A 24,697-nucleotide genomic window follows, 5' to 3' on the forward strand; every position below is an offset into this window, starting at 1 on the left:
GATGCCTCTGAATAAAGTCAATCAATTTGCCCCAAGCAAATATTAGTAATATTTGTCCTGGCTTTATCAGAAAACCAAGTTATTCATAAAGTTGTGGTTTAAACTCTGTTTAAAGTAGGATTGGCTTGTAAAGGAATACAGTGAACCCTCGCTATAACACGGTTCACCTTTCACGGCCTCGCTTCTTTGCGGATTTTTTTGTGCAGTTTTTTTTCACAGTGCATTGTGTTCTGCATCCTGATTGGCTAAACAGTCTCCGCTCATCTTCTCTACCTGTGTGCCAATAATGTTACGGTATTTAAATATACGTAACACAACTTGGCAAATTTTGGTAAATGTTTTTGCCCAGAAGAAAAAAAGAGTGACAACAACTACCGATAACTATGTTCTTACGAAAAAACACACCTGCACCACAGGCTTCAGAAGAAAAAGACACTAGAGAGCGGAGTCAGGCCGCAGCGTCACAGTCAGAGGAACAGTGAAATACGCGAGTCACAATTTGTCCTACTGTACTTCGTATTGATGATTAAAATTATTATTTTACTGTAATTATTTGTAAGAAAGCGTTATATTTGTTTAAAAAATGCTTGGGCCTGAAAACAGGTTTTGTTCTTTGGTTTCAATGTAGAGTATTTAATTATGTTGTATAATAATTGTAAACAATAAAGGTAACTACTTCACGGATTTTGCCTATCACGGGTTCTTTTCAGAACGCAACCCCGCGAAAAACGAGGGTTCACTGTATCCCAAAGTTTTAAACATTTTAAGGAGCAGTTTTTACATTAGGCAGCCCATCCTAACAACGAGAAATTATCTGATTGCCCTTCACCTTATGCTGGTGGATACCTTTCTCCAGCAGGGCTAACACAGCCAGTCAGGGTTAATGAGTCCAAGAATTGACTCAGGAGCAAAATATGACATTTTTAAGGTTTTTATTTGTAACAAAAACCTGTGAAAACCATGTGAAATGTTCCTTCCACTTAGCATCTATCTGCTACTTTTTGTTGATTGGTGATATATATTTGTAAATATATGCACAAAAGTGAGTTTGTAGCAGAAAAAACTGAAAAATTTAAAGATGTATGATTACTTTTGCAAGACACTTTATTTACTTTGACTTTACCAGATTTGGTTGCTTTGAGCAAAATGTAAAATTAAATCTTCAAATAAGTTCTGAATCAGCATTAATTGGATTTGCGCAACAGATCTTAAGTTGTGTGACAATCAAACAAGTAGCTTCTTCTTAAGCTCACCAACCAGATACAAGCTCACTGATAACACATACACCCACCATTGGGAAAAAACACTACAAAATCTTTGCAATAAGTGGACTTAATCATAATAGATTTAGTCGATATGTTTCTAACTCAGTTTTGAATGAAGTAGCAGTATTAGTTGTTGTTTTTAACACTATTGTAAAAGTGTCTATTCGCTAAACAGCAAAAGTATTTTCTAACATTTTTCTGTCTGTGTTGTTGAAATAATTTTACATAAAATGTGTCATTTTCCCCTAACAAGTTACGATTATGTTTTTCAGGAAGTTTGTGATTTTTATCAATTTTGCTAAGTGATTAACATATTCCTGAAATTTGTATGCTGTTTGTATTTTGTCTTTGTCTTTGTATTTTGCTGCTGTCACATTGTCTTTTATTAGATGTACTACAGCTGTATACAGACCGTTCTCATCTGCTAGCACTAAAAAATGGTTTGCATTGGCTGTATGTAAGTGTAATCAGGAAAAAGTTATATAATTTTTTACAATGCAAAGATTTTTAGTGAATAAATCTTAAGCGTTTCAATATAGATTTTCAAGCACTTGTTGAAAATCACCTGTTGACTGAACAACAAAAACAGGAGAGTTTATTAGTCTTTAAAGTTTCTCTATTGGTCAGAGTTATTAGCCCTCCTGATGACATCACACAAAACGTAATAGTTCTACAGAAACTTTTTATACTTTTACTGTCCCCAAAAGACAAAGACATAATCTCCACTAAGTTTGATTTGTGTATTTTATTGATATTTAGAGTTTTGTATGATTTCATCAGGGGAACCTTAACTTTACCTGCAAAAGTTGAACCATATCTGTTTCTAACATTAAAATTAATTACCTTGATAAAATTACAATCAAATCTAGGATCAAGTTTTGGATTATGGAGTTTTATCTTGGCGTCTGATCCTTCATCACTAGGACATGCAGTTCCATGCGCATGAAATATTGTTAATTTTATGTTTTTGTTACTATGCTTTGCATTTTTCCAAGTTGCCTTTTTGTTGTTATTGAACTTGTTTGACTGTTCAATAGTTGGTTTGAACAATGTTTGCCTGCCCACATGTTAGACTGATGAATGTGATGCTTCTGGTTTTGCCCTGAAATGTTTACGTAGGAGCTTGCTCTGTAAAGTGTGTGTGAAAACTGAACATTTTCTCCTTCCCTTCCACCTTCTCATGCCCTTGCTCTCCCTTGCTCAGCACTTCTAGTCTCACTGCTGGTCTTCCTCGTCCTAGTTTAACCTGTCCTCCTCCTCCTCCTCCCTCCACCCTGCAGGCTGGTGTCCCTCCGTAGTCTCCTCTCTAAGTAGCGGTGGGCCTGCTGCCCTGGACAGTAGGCGCCTCCTGCTCCTCCAAGCTGCTTCCCAGGGAAATGTCACTTTATTGTCAATGCTGCTTAACCAACCAGACTCGAACGGAACCACCATAAGTATCACTCCTATCACCTCACTCACTGACATCGCCTCTACCACTACTTTGGAAACTTTGCCCAATCTTCTTGACCCAAACTTCCACCTCAGTTACAACCAAACTTCTGCCTTGTTTGCTGCTGCTCAGAATGGACAAACGGGTAAGTAAAACTAGTCGTAATCTTTTGTTGAAAGCTGATGATTTTGGAAGTTTGCTCATTTATAACTTCTGACTTGTGTACAAACCTGTTGACTGACAACAGGTAGATGTCTAATGACCTGGTCTGCTTGTAGGGAGCAAAACATGTCATTGTTTGTCTGCTACAAGTGAAACTATCATAGAAATCAGGGGTTTATTTTTGCTTCTATTTTTGTCTCTAATGTGATTTAAGTCTGAAGAACAGCTTGGAGTTAAAGTAGAGCACACCAAAAAGAGGAGACAAATAATAATACACCTAATATACACATAATAATTACACCATAGATTTCTTCATCTTGATTGGAAAACAAAGCAAGAATATACTGTAGTTCTTGCATTAACAAAGTTAATGTAACTTTTACATTAAGCAAAAGTTGTAACAACTGTATCACTGTGTAAAATGTTTAATATAAGCCCTTTTGGGTATATAAAATGTAACATTTTAATTTATTTATTGGTGATTTAAATTGATGGGCTGATATTATAGAAATAACTGATAGAAGAGATGAACGGTCCGGCCGGAGGTGGACCTGTACGGCCGCTACGTTTACATGCAGAGATCAGACAGAGGTGGACTGATGTGATGCTGGTAACTGCATGAGCTGTGGCTGATCCCATTATGTCTGCTGCTGTTAGATTGTAAAGGAGAATGCAGGGCTGTCATGTGGGAGATGTAACATCAGCAAACATTACACGCTCATTCATCTGACAAACACAAACTACAAGAACCGAGAGATGAACTCCTTTGAAGATCTTTGCGTCCTCTCTGCTGCTGGTTTCTAGGCAGACATGTTTGGTCATCATCGATCCATGAATGTGTCTAGAGCCTGAGGGACAAAGAAATCAGACAAACCTAATTCTGTCTTGCATTAATATTCTTTAAAATGGATGTTTTTGCTTATAGATGCCTCAATCCAATATTGATATCTGTACCCCAATATGGAAAACTAGTCTAGATTGGGTATCAGAGACAATATGCCCCATCCATAAGATCAGATCTATTCAGTGTAATTTTATGCTATGTGCTCTGAGTGATGTCATGCTTTATTATTTATTTTATAGTATATTTAGAATTCCTAATTGCACTTTCTGAACCATTTGAAGGAACTTTTGTTGCAATTTATTTTTTTATGTTTGAGCAAGATAGTCACCCCATTGTTTTTGCCACTTTCAGTTTCTTTATTATTTATGTTAATAAATAACATAAATACTCCTGTTCTACTCCTAACTGCACTGACTGAACAAATTAAAGTTGTTTTTCCATGTTTGACCAAGATGGTGAAGCTATTGGTGTATTTAAATGTCTGTACAAAAAAATTTGTAAAGTATTTTAAAATTCGGGAAGAATTCAGAACAAGAATTCAAACAGGAAGCTTTTCTGTGGTCAGGCCTGTTCTGATGCCAGGAAATGGGACAGGACGATGAACACCTCCTGTTGGGTCAGATCTTCCTTACTTTCATGGAACCAGCACAGCTTTGACCCAGCAGCTCTTTGCTCTGGTTTGTCCTGATCTGAGCCGTGGCCCCCAGGCATTGTGGCCCCCAGGGAGTTTCCTCTGAGGCTCCCAGGCTGTTCTGCCACTCCTCTCTTTGGAATTCACAACCAAATTTTTTCCAAACCTATCAAACTGGAAATCCATCGATTCATCTTTAGTATTTCATATTAACTTATGTGACAACACTTATGTGTAAGTCTATTTACGAAGCAAAGTTCATTTCACATTTTGACTTTTATGTGCATAATGAATTGCATGAAGTATTTATACATGTAATAACTTTATGTCTTCTGGCTTGTGTTTTTTTGTGTAAGTGTGGGTGCCTCTACTGGTTTCGAGCCAGTTGCTACATCACCTCTCCTCCACCTCTGCTCTTCTCCCGTTCAGAGTGTGTGAACCTGCTGCTGTCTGCAGGGCTGCCTGCTGACATTTTGGATGAAAATGGATTCACACCCTTACACTTGGCTGCCGCCCACGGCCACGCCAGGTGGGACTCATTTAAACGCTTCTGCAAAGGACAGACCCATATCTGTCATTCTGTGTACTTATTATGAATCATTTGATAACAATTAGTTAATCAAAATCAAAATGACTGATTTAATTCCTAGCTGATGTCTACTCCAACTATTTAGTTGTCTATGATGAGATGCTGATATCTGTATCTGTTCCAATATTGAAAAAAATTCTAGATCTGGTATTGTAACAATGTGCCCGATCCGTAAGGGCAGATCTATTCTGTCTAACTCTATGCTTTGTGCTCTGAGCAACATCCTGGTTTATTACATTGTATTTAGAATTTGTATTTTAACTTTCTGAACAATTTGAAGGGTTTGTTACAGTTTATTTTAACGTTTTTGACCAAGGATAAGTTACATTGGCTGTTATACTCCTAACTTCACTGACTGAACAAATTCAATTTGTTTTTACGTTTGACCAAGCTTGTAAAGCTATTGGTGTATCTAAGTGTGCTGTATTTGTGCAGAGTTATCAAATTAATTTACAATTCAATATATTTATGTCACCAAAATGTTTTAAGTCATTCCGCTTTGGATTGTTATCGATCAATACCAAACCTCTGATATTGATATCAATATCGGTATCGGAAGTGGAAAAATGGATCGGTTCATCATCGGTTCTAACTATGACGTTGAAGACTGGATAGGTTGAAGAAATTAGATGGGTTAGATTCTTAACAAAAAGAGCTATCACCACTTGGCACATGGAATCTCACAAAGTTAATGTGAATTTATTATATCTCATAAAGGTCAGAGCCAAAAAGTGTATCACTTAAAAAGCACGAAGTCTCTAGAAGATCAAGATTATCGATCAGTTACTGTTCACTAAGTATGGCTCTTGAAAAAATTAAGGTGTTGCCAACAGCAACAAAAATGGCGAAAATAGTGTTACACAAATGTAAGGTTTCTTCTCCTGTCTTGTCCCCCCTTATCTGGTAAGAATTGTTTTGACTCCCTCAAAACTCTTCCAAAGGTTTCTCCCCATCTTGCTTTCCAATGTCTTTCTCTCTGTTTGCTTCTATATTTGTTCTTTTCCTGCTTCTACTTTCCTTTCGTTCTGTTCTGCCCTTTGAATTATGACCAACCCTCCTTTTCAGTGCACCCAGAAACCTCTTATGACATGAACCTTCTATAAAAGGTTCATACATAGTCTGAGTGTAGGAACCCTGTTTATAGAAATGGAAATCTCTGCATGCAGGAAGAGGTTTTCCATTTTTAGTTTGACCCATATTTCAATGCTGCCTCAGTCGTTTATTTAAGTAAATGAAGATCTGATGTCATCAGTTGTTATTAGATGTGTCTCTGATGTTCGGTGCCGACCTAAATGTTTGTGTTTCTGGTGAGATGTATGTAATTACAGTGCAAATATTGTTGCTTCTGGTTGCCCACATAAACACACACATGATGCAGTGGTGTTTAAAGGTTTGTTAAAAACGCCTTTCAAGTTTCAACCAAGCTCCGTCAGCCGCCAAGACTCGAGGCCGGCTGGGCTCGGGTTTGTGCAGCGCTGTAACATCCGATCACCATAGTATTTATAGAGGAGGGATGTTCAACACCACCTCCCCTTCTCAAGTCCTGGTCACACACACGCACGCGCACACGCCCACACACCCACACACTCTAACAGTTTACTCAGTAATGCTCACTAGTTATTCTGTAGTCATGACTAAGTGGCACTGTGAACAGAGCAGCTTGTTTTTCTCAGGCATTTTTCTCTACTACTACTAAAAGGCTGAACTGTGTACTCTTCTCTGTTTGATTAAGTTTAAATACGGAAAATAAACTAGAACAGATATCTCAAATAATTACCAGAAATGGTGTCGTCATCTAAGTTTTCTTTTGGCAAGGACCTGTGTGTCAGTGGAGTGAGGGACTCAAGTCTGTAACTTGGATTTGAGTCACACGTTAGTCAGAAATACAAATACTTGACATTTGATTTAGACTCATAGTCCAGGAGTCTCATGAACAGTTTTTATGTCATGTAATGAGGGATGACAGTAAGCCTGCAAATTATTAATGTTGCACACTCTGTACAAATGTCTGGTTCTCATGGTAACAGTGTTTGTTGTTGGTGAAAGAACTGTCCATGTTCCACTCTTTTTATTTTGTGGCACTACCAAGCAAAACTCATACCACATACCTGAGATTAGTTTATTCTCCTGTCAAAGAGCGGGTTTGACTCATCAACATTATGATTCTTAATGATTTAGAGCAACCTGGTTATGGTTGTTGAAGCATCATAGTGATCTGGACGTATTTTAACAGGGTTTCCATGTCTTACAAAAGTCTTAAATTCATTTTGAAAAATGTAGGTTGGCTTTAAAAAAAATTTATCACCAGTTTTAAATTTTGTCATGGTGGGACTACTTAATCTCATAAATTCTGTGAAGGTTTTTTCTGGTGAGACTAGAGCAACGTTCATTTTACTCAAACATATACCTATAAAAAGTAAAATCAGAGAAGGTGAACATTTTAAGTGGTCTCCTAATTTTTTCTAGAGCTGTGTATTTTTTTTATTTTCCCCAAACATAATTTCAGTTAGTTTTTGAGTGAAGTCATACAGGTGATAGGTAACATCAAAGTTGGGAAAATCTCAGAAAATATTCACCATGTTTTTATTTTTTACATCACAAAAACGTGCTATGTTGCTAGAGGTAATAGCCGAGTTTTTTTAAAAACATAAATACATAGTTATATCTTAATGATATCTCCTGCATTTTCAAAATAATTCACAATTGATTATTTTTTACATGTTGACTTAAATCTTCTAAAAAGTAGAAACCTGTTGGGATAAATGAGCCCTACGGATCAGGGTTTAAATCCATAGAACTGTGACTGAGCCAGCCAACGATATTCTCCAGAAACTTGATACCTGTTATTAATTATAATATCTTAAAACATGACGTGAGGAGCGTTGTTAACGTGGCTGTTGTCCCTGCAGCTGCGTGGAGGTTCTGCTGGCGTCCAGAGCCGCTGTGGACCCGGTGGCGGCCCAGGGCCAAACTCCCCTGTTTCTGGCCTGCGAGGCAGGAAGCCTGGACTGCGCTCAGGCTCTACTGACCGCAGGGGCCAATCGCTCACTCCCCACCACAGTAAGGCTTCCTTTGCCATCCTGCCATTCTGTTGTGACTTGCGAGGTTCATTATGTGGTTTCTAGTACAACTGAAAAAACTTTCCTCTGAATAGCAAAATTTGATAGGTAACACTTTATTTGACGGGTTGTGAATAAGACTGTCATGACACCGTCATAACAGTCATGAAGACTTCATGAAGACTTACATATTCATGAAGTAAGTAAGCCATACATTTTTTTAATAAAAATATTACTGATTAAACTTTAGCTTTAATAACATAAAGCTACAGAATTTTTAAAGTTTAATCAGTAATACTTTTATAACAAATTTATGACAGATCATGATTTCTTGGTTAATCTCAAGTTGTCATAGCAAAGACAGTTTTGAATAATGTCAACTTTGTATTAAAAGTGTTATGATTTACCCAATGACACTTTATGACAACAGTCATAAATATTCATGAAGTCTTACTCATGTTCATGACAGGTGTTATGTCATGTTTATTACGGTGTCATGACAGTCTTATTCACAACCCATCAAAGTGTTATCATTTGATATTATTAATATTATTATTATATTGTATTCTCATTTTTTTGTTTAGTTTCTCTTTTTTGGGGGGTTCAGATTACCCATCCTCTCTCCTGACTGCTTGTTGCTACGTAGTAACACTCTTTGTTTCATACTCACTCGCTCCACACAAAGGATTTTAAGTAGTCTCCGGGGTTCGGTCGTCTGAATCGCATTAGCCCATTGATGTACAGGCTTTCTGTGTCTCCATGGTAACCATAAGAGCTCTGTGAGTTGCTGTGGCAGCATGCGATGAGCCCCTATATTTAGTTACTTTCTTTGTTCTATATTTATACTGCTCCTGCTGTGCTCTGTAACATATTCGACCTCCAAAGCACAAACATATTTTAAGCCTAAACAAATATGTTGGCCGATTTATTTTTTGTTTAAAAACAATAATTTAACATTCAAATAGTAATCACTACAGTCTGAAATTAGTCTGAAATGTTCTAAAAAGCTAGAAACTGTGATTCTTTGAATTGTTTCAAGGCAGTTGTTCTGACAGAGTGCTGCTGATGCTGAGATGAGAGGCTAAGTGTGGAAAGCTATGTGTGTTTTAATGTTTATCCCCTTGTTTTTCTCCTGCTACATCAAAATTATGTGTCCCAAACGAAGTTCCAAATGGAAACCTTGACTCCACCTGACTGTTTTAATCAACACGTCATCCTTAAAGCGCAGCAAATTCTACTGGCTAAATTATTTTCGCCCTGTTGACTGCTGCCACATTTTAAAGCTGTTCAGCCACAAACGTCAATGTAATTTATTGGGATTTTTTTTATGATGGACTGACACTTCTTACAGAATCAGGATCAGAATGCTTCGTTGTTGTTGTACAGAAGCACAATTATGCAAAAACATGGACAAAAATGAATTTACTCATGTTTAATTGGATAATGTGTTAATGGGTTGTAAAAACTTTTGCAAGGCGCTATGGACTCAGTGTGTTTATTACTCCACATGTAAATGTTTTAGAGGGAATTTAAACCAGTTAGCAGGTTAGGGAGCTGGAGCGCCAGTGCCAAGTAAATAGTAGGGGGTGCTAAATACAAGAAGCTGATCTCCAAAAAAACTAGCAAACTTAACTCTTTCAAGTGACAAGTTGCATTGAAACAAAGTCAGGGCAAATAGTAAATATCACATATTGAACGTTCTCAGAATACCCGTTCTGTCACGATTTGGTGGTGAGGCAGACGCAGCAGACCCAGGTAAGATGAATGATTGATTTTAATTAAGAAAAAACACAGTCCAGCAACGGGCAGCACGGCCGAGCGGAAGCCAGGGCTCAACGCCGGTAGCAACCGTAAACACGACTGGACAACACGAAAGACAGGACGCACATTAGACGAGGACCCGACGAAGACACAGACACACAGGTGACACTAAATACACAGGAGGTAATTAGGGAACGAGAAACACCTGGGAGCAATCGAGGGGAGAACAGGACAACACAGAGGCACAGAGACACAGAAAACTCGAAATAAATACACAGAAAAACATGGAACGTGACACGTTCACATGACATTTCATCAAAAACACAATGTTTCCGTGAAGAATTTTCTACGGCACTCTGCTTTTTTTATTTTGGATAGGAACCAGGTTAGAAATCAGAGTAAAGTGGAGATAGTTTCAAAAGAGATTTCAGGAAAATTCTGTAGAATTTAATAAATGACTCTGAGCTTTTTTCCCCCAGTTTTTTTAGCTTAATCAATGCTGAGTAGTCTCAGTAGAAATATTTTATTACATCAGTTTTATATATTGCTCATATTTCTGATCAGGAAATGTGATTGTAATTTAATTTATGATTTTTAAATCTATATATACATCTTATTGATAATAAATTTAGAACAGTTGGTAACTCATTGGGATTTTGTTTGTTGTATCTGATGAAGGATTCTTATCTCTGGTTGAAAATAGGACTGAAACGATTCCTTGAGTGATTCGAGTACCACGATTATTAAAATTCCTCGAGGAAAATTATCTGCCTCGAAGCTTTGTTAAGTTATATTTTATTATTTACTGCACCGAGTTCCGGCCGGGTTATCACTTGCGTTGCACAGCGCTCTCACTTCCGCCTGAGTTATTGACGAAAGCTAAGTGTTAGCAGCACAACGTCCAGTTTTCAAGTTCGGCCTGGGAGGATTTTATTGATTCATGATAATGTCCGGGTCTTCATTGTTTTTGTGGGTCATTTTAAGCAAAGCATCCTTAAAATGACTGGCGCGATGCCTGGAGTACGGCAGCTTTTCTCCTCCCGGAGCTGCTGCCTGGTGGCGGTTCAGAGCGAACTGCGAGCGATGAAGGTGTATTTATACAGGTGAGCTGATAGACTGAACACTGCAGGCGGCTGAGCATTAGATGATTAAAGTAAGTGTAGTCTTACAGACGAACCGGAAAATGTATTTCGTATCATTCCGATCTGAACAAATGGGTGGCGGTCTGGAGCGCATCGTGACAGTACATAGCTGGTAGATGAGTTTCTGAGTGTGACGAACAAAGGTGTCAAATCCCGTCGCTAACATGAACACAAAAGCTATATATGTCTGGGCAAGGTGAGAGTTCATCTATTAAACTCACTAAATATGAATACAGAAACCAAACGCTGGGGTATAGATATTTTACCAATGTTTTATTTTATGTTTTTTTTTTATCCAATTACTCGATTAATCATAAGAATAATTGATAGATTACTGGATTACTAAAATATTCGTTTACAACAGCCCTAGTTGAAAATAAACTCTGAGCTGAAAAATAGATTAGTCCATAAGGACAGAAATCACTTCAGCTTAATAACCAGATAGATTATTTGATCAAAAGTGATAATATATGAGACAAATTGACATGGTAGACAGACAGCTATATGGTCATTATGTTAATACGCTACATCTCATTTAACTCAAACATGACCTCTGCACAGGACGGCTGCACAACGCTGCATGCTGCTGTCCGCTCCGGACACGTGGACGCCCTCCGTCTCCTGCTGCACCACGGCGACCCCCCTGACACACTGGACGGATCGGCCCTGTCCGCCGCCCTCCTGAACCAGGCCAACAGTGACGGCTGGACCCCAGCACACATGGCTGCCGCCCTGGGCCTCAAGGTAAAACGGGATTCACTCAGCTACAACGACTAGACCCACACCCAGCAACAAAGGCTGCACCGATTTCAGAAAAAGTTCCGTTTTCTGGCCGATCGCCGATCTTTAAAAAGCCTGCGGATTCCGAATTTTTCCAATACTATTTTTTTTTTGTCTGAAATGTTGCTTAATATAGCAAGAAAGTCACTGAGTTGGTTGAGTTTTAGACCTTTGCTCAGGTGGAAAAGCTCAGCTTCACATGGCAGTATCTCCCCAAATTAAGGAAATCAGGGCTGATTTCCAAAATTAACTTGCTGTTTCCTAATCTACTGGAGGATTTAGTAAAAATACTAAATAGGCTGTTTTCCAGTAGATTAGAAAACAGCAATTAGTTGTGGCAGAAAATGACTCATAGGTTCAAGAGAACCTACAATGAATTTAATTTAACACCTTTAACTGTATTTAGGGAAAGTTTCCGTCTACAAAAGAGCAGATTTCTGTTAAACCGAATGTCTGTGGATGGAGATAGAGAGCAGATGATTAGTGTGAGCATTTTCTCCTGTTAATTTGAGTGAAGCAGAGCTGCAGTTAAAAACTGTGGCTAAACCCACAGAGAGAAGAGGTTTGGACGGCTCTGCCTTTACTGTGTATTAAAATGCAGTCAGATTCCTCTGAAGGAAACACACTTTCCCACCACTGCTGCTGTGAGTCTGCTTACGTTACAGCAGCACTTTAGACTTGTGTCACCATTCAACACAGACGTACATGTCATGCGTTTGATATTTTACTGGATTTATTCCAAAATGTGAGACAAATGTGGGAACTTTGTGCTCTAAGCGACGTCATGCTTTGTTATTTATTTTACATTATATTTATTGTTTTGACAAACTGCCAGCTATCTACTCCCCTCTGCCAAACCTCTCTGCTGCATCTTTCTGCTCTGCTTGTTAGTGATGAGAACCAGGTGGACTCAATCAGAGAGTAGGTACTTTAGGTGTGACTGACCTGTCACTCCTGTTTGAAGTGCCACAGCATGAAAGCAAACAATCCTGGTAGCACGTAAATTGAAAACTGTGCAAAAGTTTCTACAAACTGTGAAGGACAGCCGGTAAGCTCACAATACTGTTGCTCATTCACATGGACTTGGATTGATTGAGACTTTTAATATTATTGAAAAGAAAAAGACAATATACTTGGTGTTTATTGGTTGAAGTAGAAAGTGAAAAAAGATTTTTTTTTTTAAAATTGTTGGTCAGAATGTTTGACTATGAAAGTAAATGTTGATAAATATGCTAATTTATTTATTGGTGTTGAATTTTAGTATAAAATATTTGCTATTTATTATACTTTGGGATTAAATGGTTTAAAGGGGTGGAAATTTATCTTGTTAATTTCACAATGTATTTATCTTGTTAATTTCAGATTGTAATAGATGTGTTTCTGTTTGTTTTGAGGTTTTTCACCTATGTGGTTGGAAGACTAAAAATTATGAGACCATCATGTAAAAATAAAGATGGACGGGCGTGCCGTGGTGGCGTAGGGCGTAGCGCGACCCGTATTTGGAGGCCTTGAGTCCTCGACGCGGCCATCGCGGGTTCGACTCCCGGACCCGACGACATTTGCCGCATGTCTTCCCCCCTCTCCTTCCCTGTTTCCTGTCAGCCTACTATCACATAAGGGACACTAGAGCCCACAAAAAAGACCCCCTGGAGGGGTAAAAAAAATAAATAAAATAAAGATGGACTAACTAAAATGAAGACTCCTTGGGTGAAATCCAGTTATGTTCCACAGTAGAAACTATCCTTTTCAAGTGGGGATTGCACAGTAAATTAAACCTAGCAGAAACTTGACATTTATAATTACTAATTGCACTTTCTGAACAGTTTGAAAGGTTTGTTGCAGTTTATTTTTGCATGTTTGACCAAAGTTGTCAATCTTTTGTTTTTGTCATTTTCACTTTCTTTATTTCTATTTTTTGTTGGGTGTTCTACTCCATAAGTGGCTGACTGAACAAATTAAAGTTGTGTTGTTTCTACAAGTGAAACTATTGGTGTATTTAAGTGTCTGTACGGGTGCAGATATCAAATAAATTTGTAATTCAGTACATGTCTGTGTTTTAAAAAAAAAAGCAACATTTTAAGTCAATTCAGCTGTTTTTCTGTCCTCAGATATCAGTATTGGAGGTGAAAAAAGCGGATTGGTGCATCCCTAGCTCAAACTTCATACCTTTCATCCTAATACATTATCAGTAGATAAAACAGACATAATATTTCACAAAATTCATTTAATTTCTTGTTCATTTAGAACCTCTCATTAACTTGTTTTTAGATTCTCCAGAACATGTGGTACGATTATGAACAGAGTGACAGGAGCTTTACGACAGTAATACATGTTCACATACTATTTATACCACCATGTTCAGTATTCTCAGTACATATTATATGTGATAAATCTGTCCATACTTATTTTATTTTAATCCGGTCCATAAACCTTTTCTTCTTCTCCTGAGTAAATCCACTGAGAATCATTCACCTGCTCCATCTCCACACCAGCAGCTAGTGGAGTTTCTGTCCTTAGAGGACAACATTCACCAGACTGCATGGAATATGAATTAAGAATCAGTCTGCACACTTAATCTTATTCAAATTACGGTTACTTGAAAGAGAGACAGCTTTTGTCTTGCACTCATATAATTTATCGGTGTCTGTGTGCGTGTGCGGGGGTCTGTGTGTGTGCGTGTACGTGCAGGAGTGTCTGGAGGTGTTGTGCAGCCACATTGAGCAGGACATTGAGCGGAGGGATAAGTGTAATCGCACTATTCATGATGTGGCAACAGACGACTGCAAGGATCTGTTGGAAAACCTCGGTGAGTATTTGTCTTTTTTTACTTGTGCTTTAATAGGGCCATTGTGTTCATAATTATTTTATTTTCCTTCATGCCATAGTCAAACTTGATTAAGTCCTGAGAACATGTTTTATCAGACATTTTATTATTTTAAACCTGCTGCTGAGACCAGGAACACTGTAGGAAGTTAAAATGTTCTTTCTTTCACAGGGTGTGTAGAGCATGAAGCTACAGTATATCAGCTATTTAGAACTATTGCTACTATAACTTACTTTTTGCCATTTGAAATCTTTGAAAACTGTTCAATTTTAAATGAATTGGGCCTTCATATCAAGGAGGGAGGTGAGGAGGCTGCACAGCTTAATGAGCACTTAAAAACTTATTGAGCGCCACATCCATAGATTATTCAAAATTAAGCTAAAAAGCAAATTAAAATATGTGTAGTAAAAAGCAGAATGAGTTCATGACCGTGATGTGAAGGTTTCTAATATCGCTGTACTGAATACATTCTTTAGTAAAAAAAGAATAAACTCTTTAATTTTCAGACAAACCTAAGGCTGCATTCACACAGCTGGTGAATGTGACACAATTTGTATTATTTTGCCCAAATGCATTTTTTTCACTAAACAACCCAATTCCAATCACTTCACCACTGCCTCCCCAAAAATTACATTTTTGCCACATCCGTACATAATAAAAATCAGGGGTATGTGTTGACGGCTTGTGTATAACCGCTGTACACAGACGCCGCTGCGAGACGTCTACGTTTTTCCTCTGCTCTTACGGATTGCTTTGGGGCGCTAATCCGTTCACACAGAAATCTCATTGCGGTCGGATTTATGTAGTAGTGTAAATGACTGCTCAAAAAAAAGATATCGGCAAAAAATGGGAGTGAAGCGTCAAGAGCTGCACTGTGAACATAGCCCGAGTCTGCATACATGCACACAACTTTTCTTTGCATTTCATTTCTTTACATTCACTGCTGAGATTTTCTCTGATTTTCACTCAATCAACTATCAATACAACCATGTGGCTTTCTTACCAATCAGCAAAAAATATCTCATATTGCAGTAGGGATATTTTATTACAATAAGGCAATAAATATAAGTAAACTATGAGACATGCTGTGATCAGCAGCTGATCCATGAGAGGTTTATCATTTGCATAGCCAATCGTCCTGTAACGTCTCTCCCTGTGCAGGAAACATACACACCATGACGTTATTGGCTGCAGTGGAAAAAGGTAGAGTGGACTGTGGGGATGTTGTGTTGGTGATTTGTCTTTGAGGTGTTTCTAAGCTTTCTGAATAAAAGAAATTACTCCATTTAACGACTAGTAACAAGGGAAACCGTAAAGCACTTCCAGATGCAATGCTTGGTCTTCTTCCACCTTCCTAAAAACTTGATACTGATGTTAAGAAAAATAATCTATGCTTGTTGATTTTGTTGAACATCAACTGCCAAGTCTTTGATACTCTTCAGACCTTTAAATGAGAGTCTTCCCAGTGAGCAGAGTGGAGTTTGACTGGGTCACTGGTTTGATCTTACTATTGAGCTGGAGGTCTGGCTGAAAGTCCAGGTTGTTGTCCTGCTGAAAAAATGAACCTCCACGTCTGGTGAACCTATGCAACCTTTAACAGGTTTTCTTCTAGCATTGCCTTATATTTAGCATTACCAATCTTCACATCAATGGCGGTTGGGTATTTTCAATAAATACCTAGTTTGTGGGGTATTCACAAATAATACCCCACAAATCAGGGATATGTGTTGACAAGAAAACAAGTAATTATCTTGTCAACAGATTGTCCCACCTGAGCTGTGAATCTCCATATTTCCAGCAGAGCGTTGTCATGGCCGCTCAGGCTCTTTGGTGGCTGTGTCTTGCTGTTAACGTTTTTATCTTTTTTGCGTGACAAATGGATCAAGAAACTTCACTGCACATTTGTTAAGACTATTTCCTTGCCTTCTGCTTCACCATTATCCTTTACATTGTGTTGGTCTATCACATACAATCCCAATAAAATGCATTGAACTAGGAGTGCACCGATCAGTCTGCCGGCTGATCGATCAGCCCTGATTTCCTTTATTTTGGGTGATCAGCCGATATTTGCGTGAGAAACCGAATTTATCCACTGATCTAAAATTGGAACATTGAAGGTGCATCGTAACCTGATAACACTTGACATGAGCTGCGTTTCCAACTCAACAATTTTATGTTTTTTTGATAAAAAGTTTTGGCTCTAGGATGAGGCGTTTTTCTTGTCATTTCAAAATTTATTTTGCAAAACTGCAATGGAAACTCCTTTTTCACATCATACGAGGCATGTGACCAACAACTGGATGTTACTACTGGCAGAAACCACAAAAAAGACTACAGGAAGTGGGAAGAGGATGATGGCACAGGATGCTTTTTAAGGACTTAATGACTTATCACATGAACAAACTTATTCACATGTGATTTTAATTGTGCTTCTTATTTAATTTGCTATGTATTGCAAATTTTTTGCCCAGGTCCCTCTTGAAAATGAGATCTAGATCTCAACGGGGTTTACCTGGTTAAATAAAGGATTAATAAAAAAAATAATAATAATAATGGAAATACCACAATTTCGAAACTGTTTTTTCCCCCACATTAGCAGAATATTGACTAAGTTTTGCACAGGTTTGTAATGGAAACGCAGCTACTGTAAGGTTGGAAAAATAAATCGAAACTGGCGGTTTTTAAAGATCAGTGATTGGCTGGGAAACTGCAATTGGTGCACCTCTTCATTTAACCGTGGTGTTTAAGATGACAACATGTGAAAAAATTTAGCAGACATTCAGCTTATCATCCTTTTATGCTACAGCTCACTGCTCTCTCTTCCACCCCTCCAAAGATTCGTACCGGGTACTGGTGCTGCTGCAGTGTTCGGCTGTAGAAATCGGCCCCATGTGTCCTATGGGGGCTGTGGAGGACGAGGAGGAGGCCAAGGTTCTCTCCTCCAGCCAGACAGCGCTGGGCAGACTGACGGTGGACCGCTGCACGTGTTGGGCCCAACTGAGTGCTGCCCTCAGCAGCATGTTCATTTCTCACCTCCAGATCCTCTGTGGAGAGGACGCACAGCGCTCCCTGCTGGGCCTCACTCCTGCCAGCATCTCCTCCATCCTGATCGGTACCTGCTCTACAAACATTTCTTCTTTTTCTCACAACTTTCTTCTTCATCCTTCAACTTAATTTGATATACATATCAAATTAAAATTATTAACCCCTTAACCCTCACCCCCTAAATCACCAAAAATGGCTGCCATTTGGAGTCTCCATTTGGAGTCTCCAACACCTGACATACTAACTTCAAATGACCATATCTCCTCAGTGCTTCAACATACAGTCATGAGGCTCTAATGAAAGATAACGACCAGAGGAATCCTCTGGTAGACACAACATTACTGATGGTGGAAATTACTTATAATTAAGTATAAATAATCAAAAATAAAATAACATAATTGAGGGGTAGGGGGGTTTGCGTACAGTCAGACCTCCTTCCTCTTCTTGCAATACTCTGTCCATCCGTCTGCCCGCCGCTCCCCCAGCATTCAACGGTACGCTAGCCCCGCCCCCCACCATCTCTCCTTTGACGCCCTACCCCACCCGGGCCCCCCCTCCTTCTTCTTCGAACCCCCAAGCCCCATTCCTCCCGCACCACCATTCCCTCAGCCCCCCATTCTCGCTCTTCGGTACGCTCTACCCCCCTCGCTCTGACTGCAGCAGCTGACGACTAAAAGTTTCCGGTATTCTCAAATCCGAAACGTGTCAGCACTCTTATGGCCATAATCATCCACTCCCATGAGTTGTGAAGTTCTGCTGAAGAAATACATCCAGTTTTGACATGTTCTGACAACGTGTCTCTCCGTGGCCCTCCATTGGTGAGAAAAAGTCCTGTAAACACCGTTATGCATGAGGGTGCACAGAGCGTTAGATTTAGTCTCTCAGTTGACCAGTCAGAAATATTCCAGAAAGAATACAGGCATGTCAAAACGAGCTCAAGTCGCTCTCTGGATATTATTATCTCAGGAAAAGCCATTTCATAACATTATTGGTCGAATGCGGTGTCAATCAAAAGCAGGGCCTCTAGGCTGCCCAATAAAAGTGTCATAATGGACACCGGCTGAGTTTAAACCCTTAAATCTCACCGCCGGAAAATACAATGGAAAAACGACACGCTGGAGTTCCGGTGTGGGTTACGGGGTTAAATTGCTGATTTTAGGTTTTGGAAAACAAGAAACATCCAACTATAAACTCCAGAAGGTTGCTTTGATTTGTCGGTTTATTCCAGTTTGTGATCATTTTGTCCTGAATAAAGTCACACTTGATCACCAGCTTAGGTTGAATAGAAGATGAAGAAGCAGCCGCCCAGTTTGTTACCTGCCGATCTGGCAGCAGTGCTTGTGGCAGCCCACTCAAGCTGCACTTTCCAAAGAAAAGAAGACAAGTATAGGCTGTTTCTGCTGTGGGTGTTAGAAAACTGCAGCAGTAGTTTAATAAGCTTTCATCTGAAAATGAGACTAATCCAGTGCGTGAACATACGCTTCCAAAACCCTGAGCAGGATTTACAACCTCAGGACAAAGCAAAGAGCTGGTCAGAGTACTTGGTCTCTGGCTGACCTGCCAACATGTCTGCAGATTACTGGCCTTTTTATTTCCCCATAGCAATGTCTTCAGAGACCAAATGTTAAAGAATTGCTCTTTACACCTGAATGCAACAGATCCTTCACACACCTTGCTGCTGAGATGTGGTTCCATACGAAATACTGTTATTTCGTATTATCATTGGATTAAATGTATTAAAGGAGCATTACTATGTAAAAAAAACTTTTTGGAGCTTTAGGTCTTGTTGTAATGTTGTTCCCTCATCAAGGAGTGCTGCCTTGATTCTTTCATGCATGTTTGATAGTCTCTACGACAACCATTCAGCTGTCAAGACACCTGTTTGGACCTAGTGCCATCTTTGAGGAGGAGGTTATGAGGAGCTCGTACACAAGCTTGATTGGCAGCACTAAGCCCCTCCTCCTGGCTCTGATTGGTTGTTTCTGACTGGGGCTGGTGCATTTCTCCAGATGGCAGTAGATCAACAGGGAGAAGTTAGAGTAGCTTGATTTTTTTCACAGATTGTCTGACTCATATTTTACTCTCACTGGGACATAGTTTTGCCAAATATGTAAAAAAACAACACATTTTTAAAATAAAATTCAAATAAAAAAAAAACTTTATTGATCCCAAAGGGAAATGAAATAATGAAGTACAGAGCTACTCCAATGTGTTTCCATCATGAGGGGATAGCTTTAATGAATAATGATAATAAAAATGACCTTCAGCAGCTTTAGAGGTTGTTATTCCCAAAAGGTGCTTTTATTCAGCACCAAAATGCATAATGTAATTTACTAAATATAACGGTGCTTATTTGGCTGCATGTTGCCATTATTTTATCCCCATTGGTTGCTTTGCCCAACCTTTTATGACAGTATTTGTGAGCAGTCCTTGAAGTCATGTACTTCCTGCGTCCTTCCTTCCATCCCCATGTCCTTTTTGTATCTTCCAGGAGACACCGAGTGGTTACCTGGTCAGGAACTGCCTTTATCTCCCTGGGATCTGGTCAGAAAGCCCCTCAGCCAGTTTATCACCATCCGTCTCAAAGGTACAAGCCTGGCAGCCTCAGCCTGCCCATCCAGCATCACTCAGCCAACATGGCATCAGAGCTGTGATCACTGCTCACTGAAACCATTTGGTGGATTAGAGGATCTGGGTGTTTTTTGTTTGTTTTTGTTTTTTGGATGCATTTGAACCGATGTAGCAGACTCGTCTCCCCGAGCAACAGCACATAAAAGACAATTGAGCCTGGACATGTTGGCCAAAGAAGCACTATGATTGGTTGAAGCTTAGTCTTCATTGAATCAAAGTTCAAATTAAATCAGTCATGTGAGAAAGTTCTGAAGAGTGGAAATGTTGGGGGTTTTTTTAACGTCAACAATCTATCTGGACATTTTAGGACAGCAGATCTTTTAAACCCATGCATACATCCAGAAATATCTCATGTTTCACTCATTGCAGCTATTGAAGAGCTATTTAATTAAGCACATGTGCAACATTTCCTCTTTAGATTACTGTTATTGCATTAAAGGCCCTCAGCACAGAGCCAACATGTTTGAAAACATTTTATAGATTAATCTGGTTTGTTGTGCTTGAGTTGTGTTCATTTATGCAATCGATCGACAGTTGGACAAATGGAAAATTGATATATGAAATTCAGCAGTCAGATGTTTATATTTGCTCATATTGGTTGTTTGAAGGATTTCTTTGAACTGTTCTTTTTGAGGGTGTCCAGATCATACAGCATAATATGATTAAAAACCATAACTGGCTCCACAAGTTTAAATAGTAATAGTTCATTTTCTCTAATTCTCTACAGAAGAGGATTAAGGCCACTTAAAAAAAATGAAATAAATGTTTATGTTCTGACTTTAATATTCAGATTTCTGTCTTATTTCTCAGAATTTTGGCTTTAATCTTAGAATCTCACTTTTTTCTGAGAATTCTGACTTTAAGCTCAAAATTAAAACTTTTTCTCAGTTTTGACTTTCATCTTAGAATTCTGACTTTAATGTCTTGACATCAAAGTCACATTCACATTACCTAACATTGCACAATATTATGCATAAAATTGTCAGCAATATATATTTTATTTTCATGCACATGATCAAGACTGAAATGTGGTCATCTTATACACAATGGTTGTTGTTTCCCTCTGCTGTACAGAAATACACACTAGAGACAGTTTTCTGTGTTGTCTGATTGGTTGAGCCCATAAACCGGAGCAGATGTAAGGATGCATCTCTTTACTTGGTTCTGACAGGTCTGTCTGAGTCGGGTCTGGATGAGTTAGCCCTGGAATCCCTCTTCCCTCTGCCGCTGCTGCACAACTGCGTCCGCCTGGTGAGGAAACACACTGCGCCTCTTTAGAGCAAACACAAGGAGACAAGGGGTGGAAACGCTGAGAGAATGAGATCGGAAACATTTGTTATGAAGAGACGGATGGGAAGATGACGAGAAAGAGAAGGGTTTGAAGTGTTCTGAACCTTTCCTAGCTGCTGCAGCGCCCTCTGCTGGCTCTGGTGAAGGGTGAATGATGCAACCTCAAAAACAGATAAACCACAAAGATGTTATTGAAGACCTAATATATTCATATTATTGCAGTCAGAAATCAGAATTTGTGTCAAACTAGTAATTAATGTAAGACAGCTTAAATCCTGTTGATCTGGTTTATTGTGAAATACCTGAAGTGAAACAGACAGACCCATTCAAAAAATTTGAATATTACTGAAAAGTTCATTTATTTCAGGAACTTTATCACAAAGTGAAGGACATTACACAGATGAAGGTTTGAAAGCCTTTATTTCTGTTAATTATGATGATTTTCTGTTTACACTTAATGAAAACATGACATTTAAAATGAAAATACATCAGACCAACAGAAAAATATTTTATCATATAAATGTGGGCTTCATTTAAAGTATTTAATAATTTTCTGTCTTTATTGCGGTTTGATAGCTTAATAATGAACAGATACAATAAAACACTGACAACAAGCAGGTAGCTGGAAATTATATCTCAAATCACAGCGCCACCAAAAGGTCAAAAATCGAAGAACGCCACTGAAGTGTGTGAGTCAATCCCTGAAAATGTTGGTTTTACTGCAAATTCTTAGAGATTTGCACAATTTTATTCATTTAAACTCCAAAATTATATTTTGTTTCACCAGTGATTTAACTTGCTGAACTGTCAGACTGCATCTAAAAAAACAAAAACAAGTGCTATCAGGAGCAGGAAAACTATGCTTAATCCCTGCTTTAAGGTTGCCAGTCTTAAAAAGTTACTTTTAATCCATCAAATAAGCCTCATCACAACGGGTACTTTAATTTACTGAATAGGACTGTAAGCTTGATGGATAGAATAAAGAGTTTCTCTGGGTTCAAACTCGATCTGTTTCCTGTTTGATGTTCAGGTGGAGCAGTACGGGAACCTCTTCTTTCATGGTCTGGAAGGCAGCTGCCAGGAGTACATCGCTAACCTGGTGGCTCACTGCATCAAGGTACGGCCATCTGGCTGCTGGTTTCACCACAAACACAAAGGAAATCTTTCCTTGTTGCTTTGGAATGATGCAATGAAACAGAAATTGTGTGCAAACAGCAATGCAATGTAATGACACTGCTGGAATCAAGAAGTACCACAGCCAGTCCATGGGCGGGGAGAGAACAGTGGAAAGATTTTGCTAGTCTGTCAGTAACTGTGGCGGCTGTCGGAGTCATTAAAAGACTAAAAACTGTTTAAGACACTAAACTTTAAATATAATCACCTGAAAGGCTTTGTAGGCATATCTTATCTGAGATGCTAACGCTCCTTAGCCACCAAGCTCCAGCAGTGGATATTCTGTAGTAGTGTGTAACATTGTGAAACAAACATTCTCTCTCTTATGGCAGCGATGTGCCAAGAAAATCCCTTTGTGTTCATTCACATCCTCCTCTCCTGCCCCGCTGCTCTGTTTCTCGCAGCACGTAGTAGTACATTTCTTATGTTTCCATGGCAACGTGCCTCTTGCCTCATTGTGGCTCCTCGCTCAGCCCCGCCTCCCCTGTGTGTTTGTAGTCGAAACAGGAGGCGGAGGGGACGGGCTGTGACGTGGTGAGGGTGGAGGTGGAGGAGAGCCTGACCAGGGAGCAGCTGCTTGAGACCTTCATCACCTGTGGTGAGAAATGTTCACACTGACACACCTGGAGGGAGGGATGGTGTCTGCTCCGTTAACAGGCACGTCCTGAAACCAGACGGGACTCCTCACACCTCTCTGTTCTGTTTGAGGGGCTAATAATTCACAGAACCTATTTTTACCTCACCAAAAAATAACATTTAAATTTTACATCCAAGTTTTATTCATTGTTTGTACAAATAAACGTGATTGGATATTCCCACTCCTCATCCACTTACATAATCTTATGTATTACATGTACACTGCTCAAAAAAATAAAGGGAACATTTAAACAACACAATATAACTCCAAGTAAATCAAACTTCTGTGAAATCAAACTGTCCACTTAGGAAGCAACACTGATTGACAATCAATTTCACCTGCTGTTGTGCAAATGGAATAGACAACAGGTGAAAATTATTGGCAATTAGCAAGACACACTCAATAAAGGAGTGGTTCTGCAGTTGGGACCACAGACCACTTCTCAGTACCTATGCTGTCTGGCTGATGTTTTGGTCAGTTTTGAATGTTGGTGGTGCTTTCACACTCGTGGTAGCATGAGACGGACTCCACAACCCACACAAGTGGCTCAGGTAGTGCAGCTCATCCAGGATGGCACATCAATGCGAGCTGTGGCAAGAAGGTTTGCTGTGTGTGTCAGCATAGTGTCCAGAGGCTGGAGGCGCTACCAGGAGACAGGCCAGTACACCAGGAGACGTGGAGGAGGCCATAGGAGGGCAACAACCCAGCAGCAGGACCGCTACCTCCGCCTTTGTGCAAGAAGGAACAGGAGGAGCACTGCCAGAGCCCTGCAAAATGACCTCCAGCAGGCCACAAATGTGCATGTGTCTGCACAAACGGTTAGAAACCGACTCCATGAGGATGGTATGAGGGCCCGACGTCCACAGATGGGGGTTGTGCTCACAGCCCAACACCGTGCAGGACGCTTGGCATTTGCCAGAGAACACCAGGATTGGCAAATTCGCCACTGGCGCCTTGTGCGCTTCACAGATGAAAGCAGGTTCACACTGAGCACATGTGACAGACGTGACAGAGTCTGGAGACGCCGTGGAGAGCGGTCTGCTGCCTGCAACATCCTTCAGCATGACCGGTTTGGCAGTGGGTCAGTAATGGTGTGGGGTGGCATTTCTTTGGAGGGCCGCACAGCCCTCCATGTGCTCACCAGAGGTAGCCTGACTGCCATTAGGTACCGAGATGAGATCCTCAGACCCCTTGTGAGACCATATGCTGGTGCGGTTGGCCCTGGGTTCCTCCTAATGCAGGACAATGCTAGACCTCATGTGGCTGGAGTGTGTCAGCAGTTCCTGCAAGATGAAGGCATTGAAGCTATGGACTGGCCAGCCCGTTCCCCAGACCTGAATCCGATTGAGCACATCTGGGACATCATGTCTCGCTCCATCCACCAACGTCACGTTGCACCACAGACTGTCCAGGAGTTGGCGGATGCTTTAGTCCA

General features: G+C 39.7%; 1 protein-coding gene across 5 annotated transcripts in view; it reads left to right on the top strand.

The window, feature by feature from the left end:
• cttnbp2 (cortactin binding protein 2) overlaps positions 1–24,697 on the top strand; it is a 114,783-nt gene that overhangs the window by 78,899 nt on the left and 11,187 nt on the right. For 2 of the 5 annotated variants that reach the window (XM_032547954.1, XM_032547963.1), the window contains exons 5-15: positions 2,546–2,839; positions 4,761–4,860; positions 7,830–7,980; positions 11,444–11,626; positions 14,351–14,468; positions 15,648–15,689; positions 17,323–17,598; positions 20,023–20,118; positions 21,334–21,413; positions 22,483–22,569; positions 23,124–23,223. In XM_032547954.1, coding sequence (XP_032403845.1) covers positions 2,546–2,839; positions 4,761–4,860; positions 7,830–7,980; positions 11,444–11,626; positions 14,351–14,468; positions 15,648–15,689; positions 17,323–17,598; positions 20,023–20,118; positions 21,334–21,413; positions 22,483–22,569; positions 23,124–23,223 — 1,527 coding nt within the window. The remainder of the gene's footprint in view (positions 1–2,545; positions 2,840–4,760; positions 4,861–7,829; positions 7,981–11,443; positions 11,627–14,350; positions 14,469–15,647; positions 15,690–17,322; positions 17,599–20,022; positions 20,119–21,333; positions 21,414–22,482; positions 22,570–23,123; positions 23,224–24,697) is intronic. The other 3 variants (XM_032547972.1, XM_032547981.1, XM_032547991.1) reach the window with 2 other exon arrangements.

This window comes from Xiphophorus hellerii, chromosome 2 (genome assembly GCF_003331165.1).
Source record: "Xiphophorus hellerii strain 12219 chromosome 2, Xiphophorus_hellerii-4.1, whole genome shotgun sequence".
Classification (NCBI taxonomy): domain Eukaryota; kingdom Metazoa; phylum Chordata; class Actinopteri; order Cyprinodontiformes; family Poeciliidae; genus Xiphophorus; species Xiphophorus hellerii.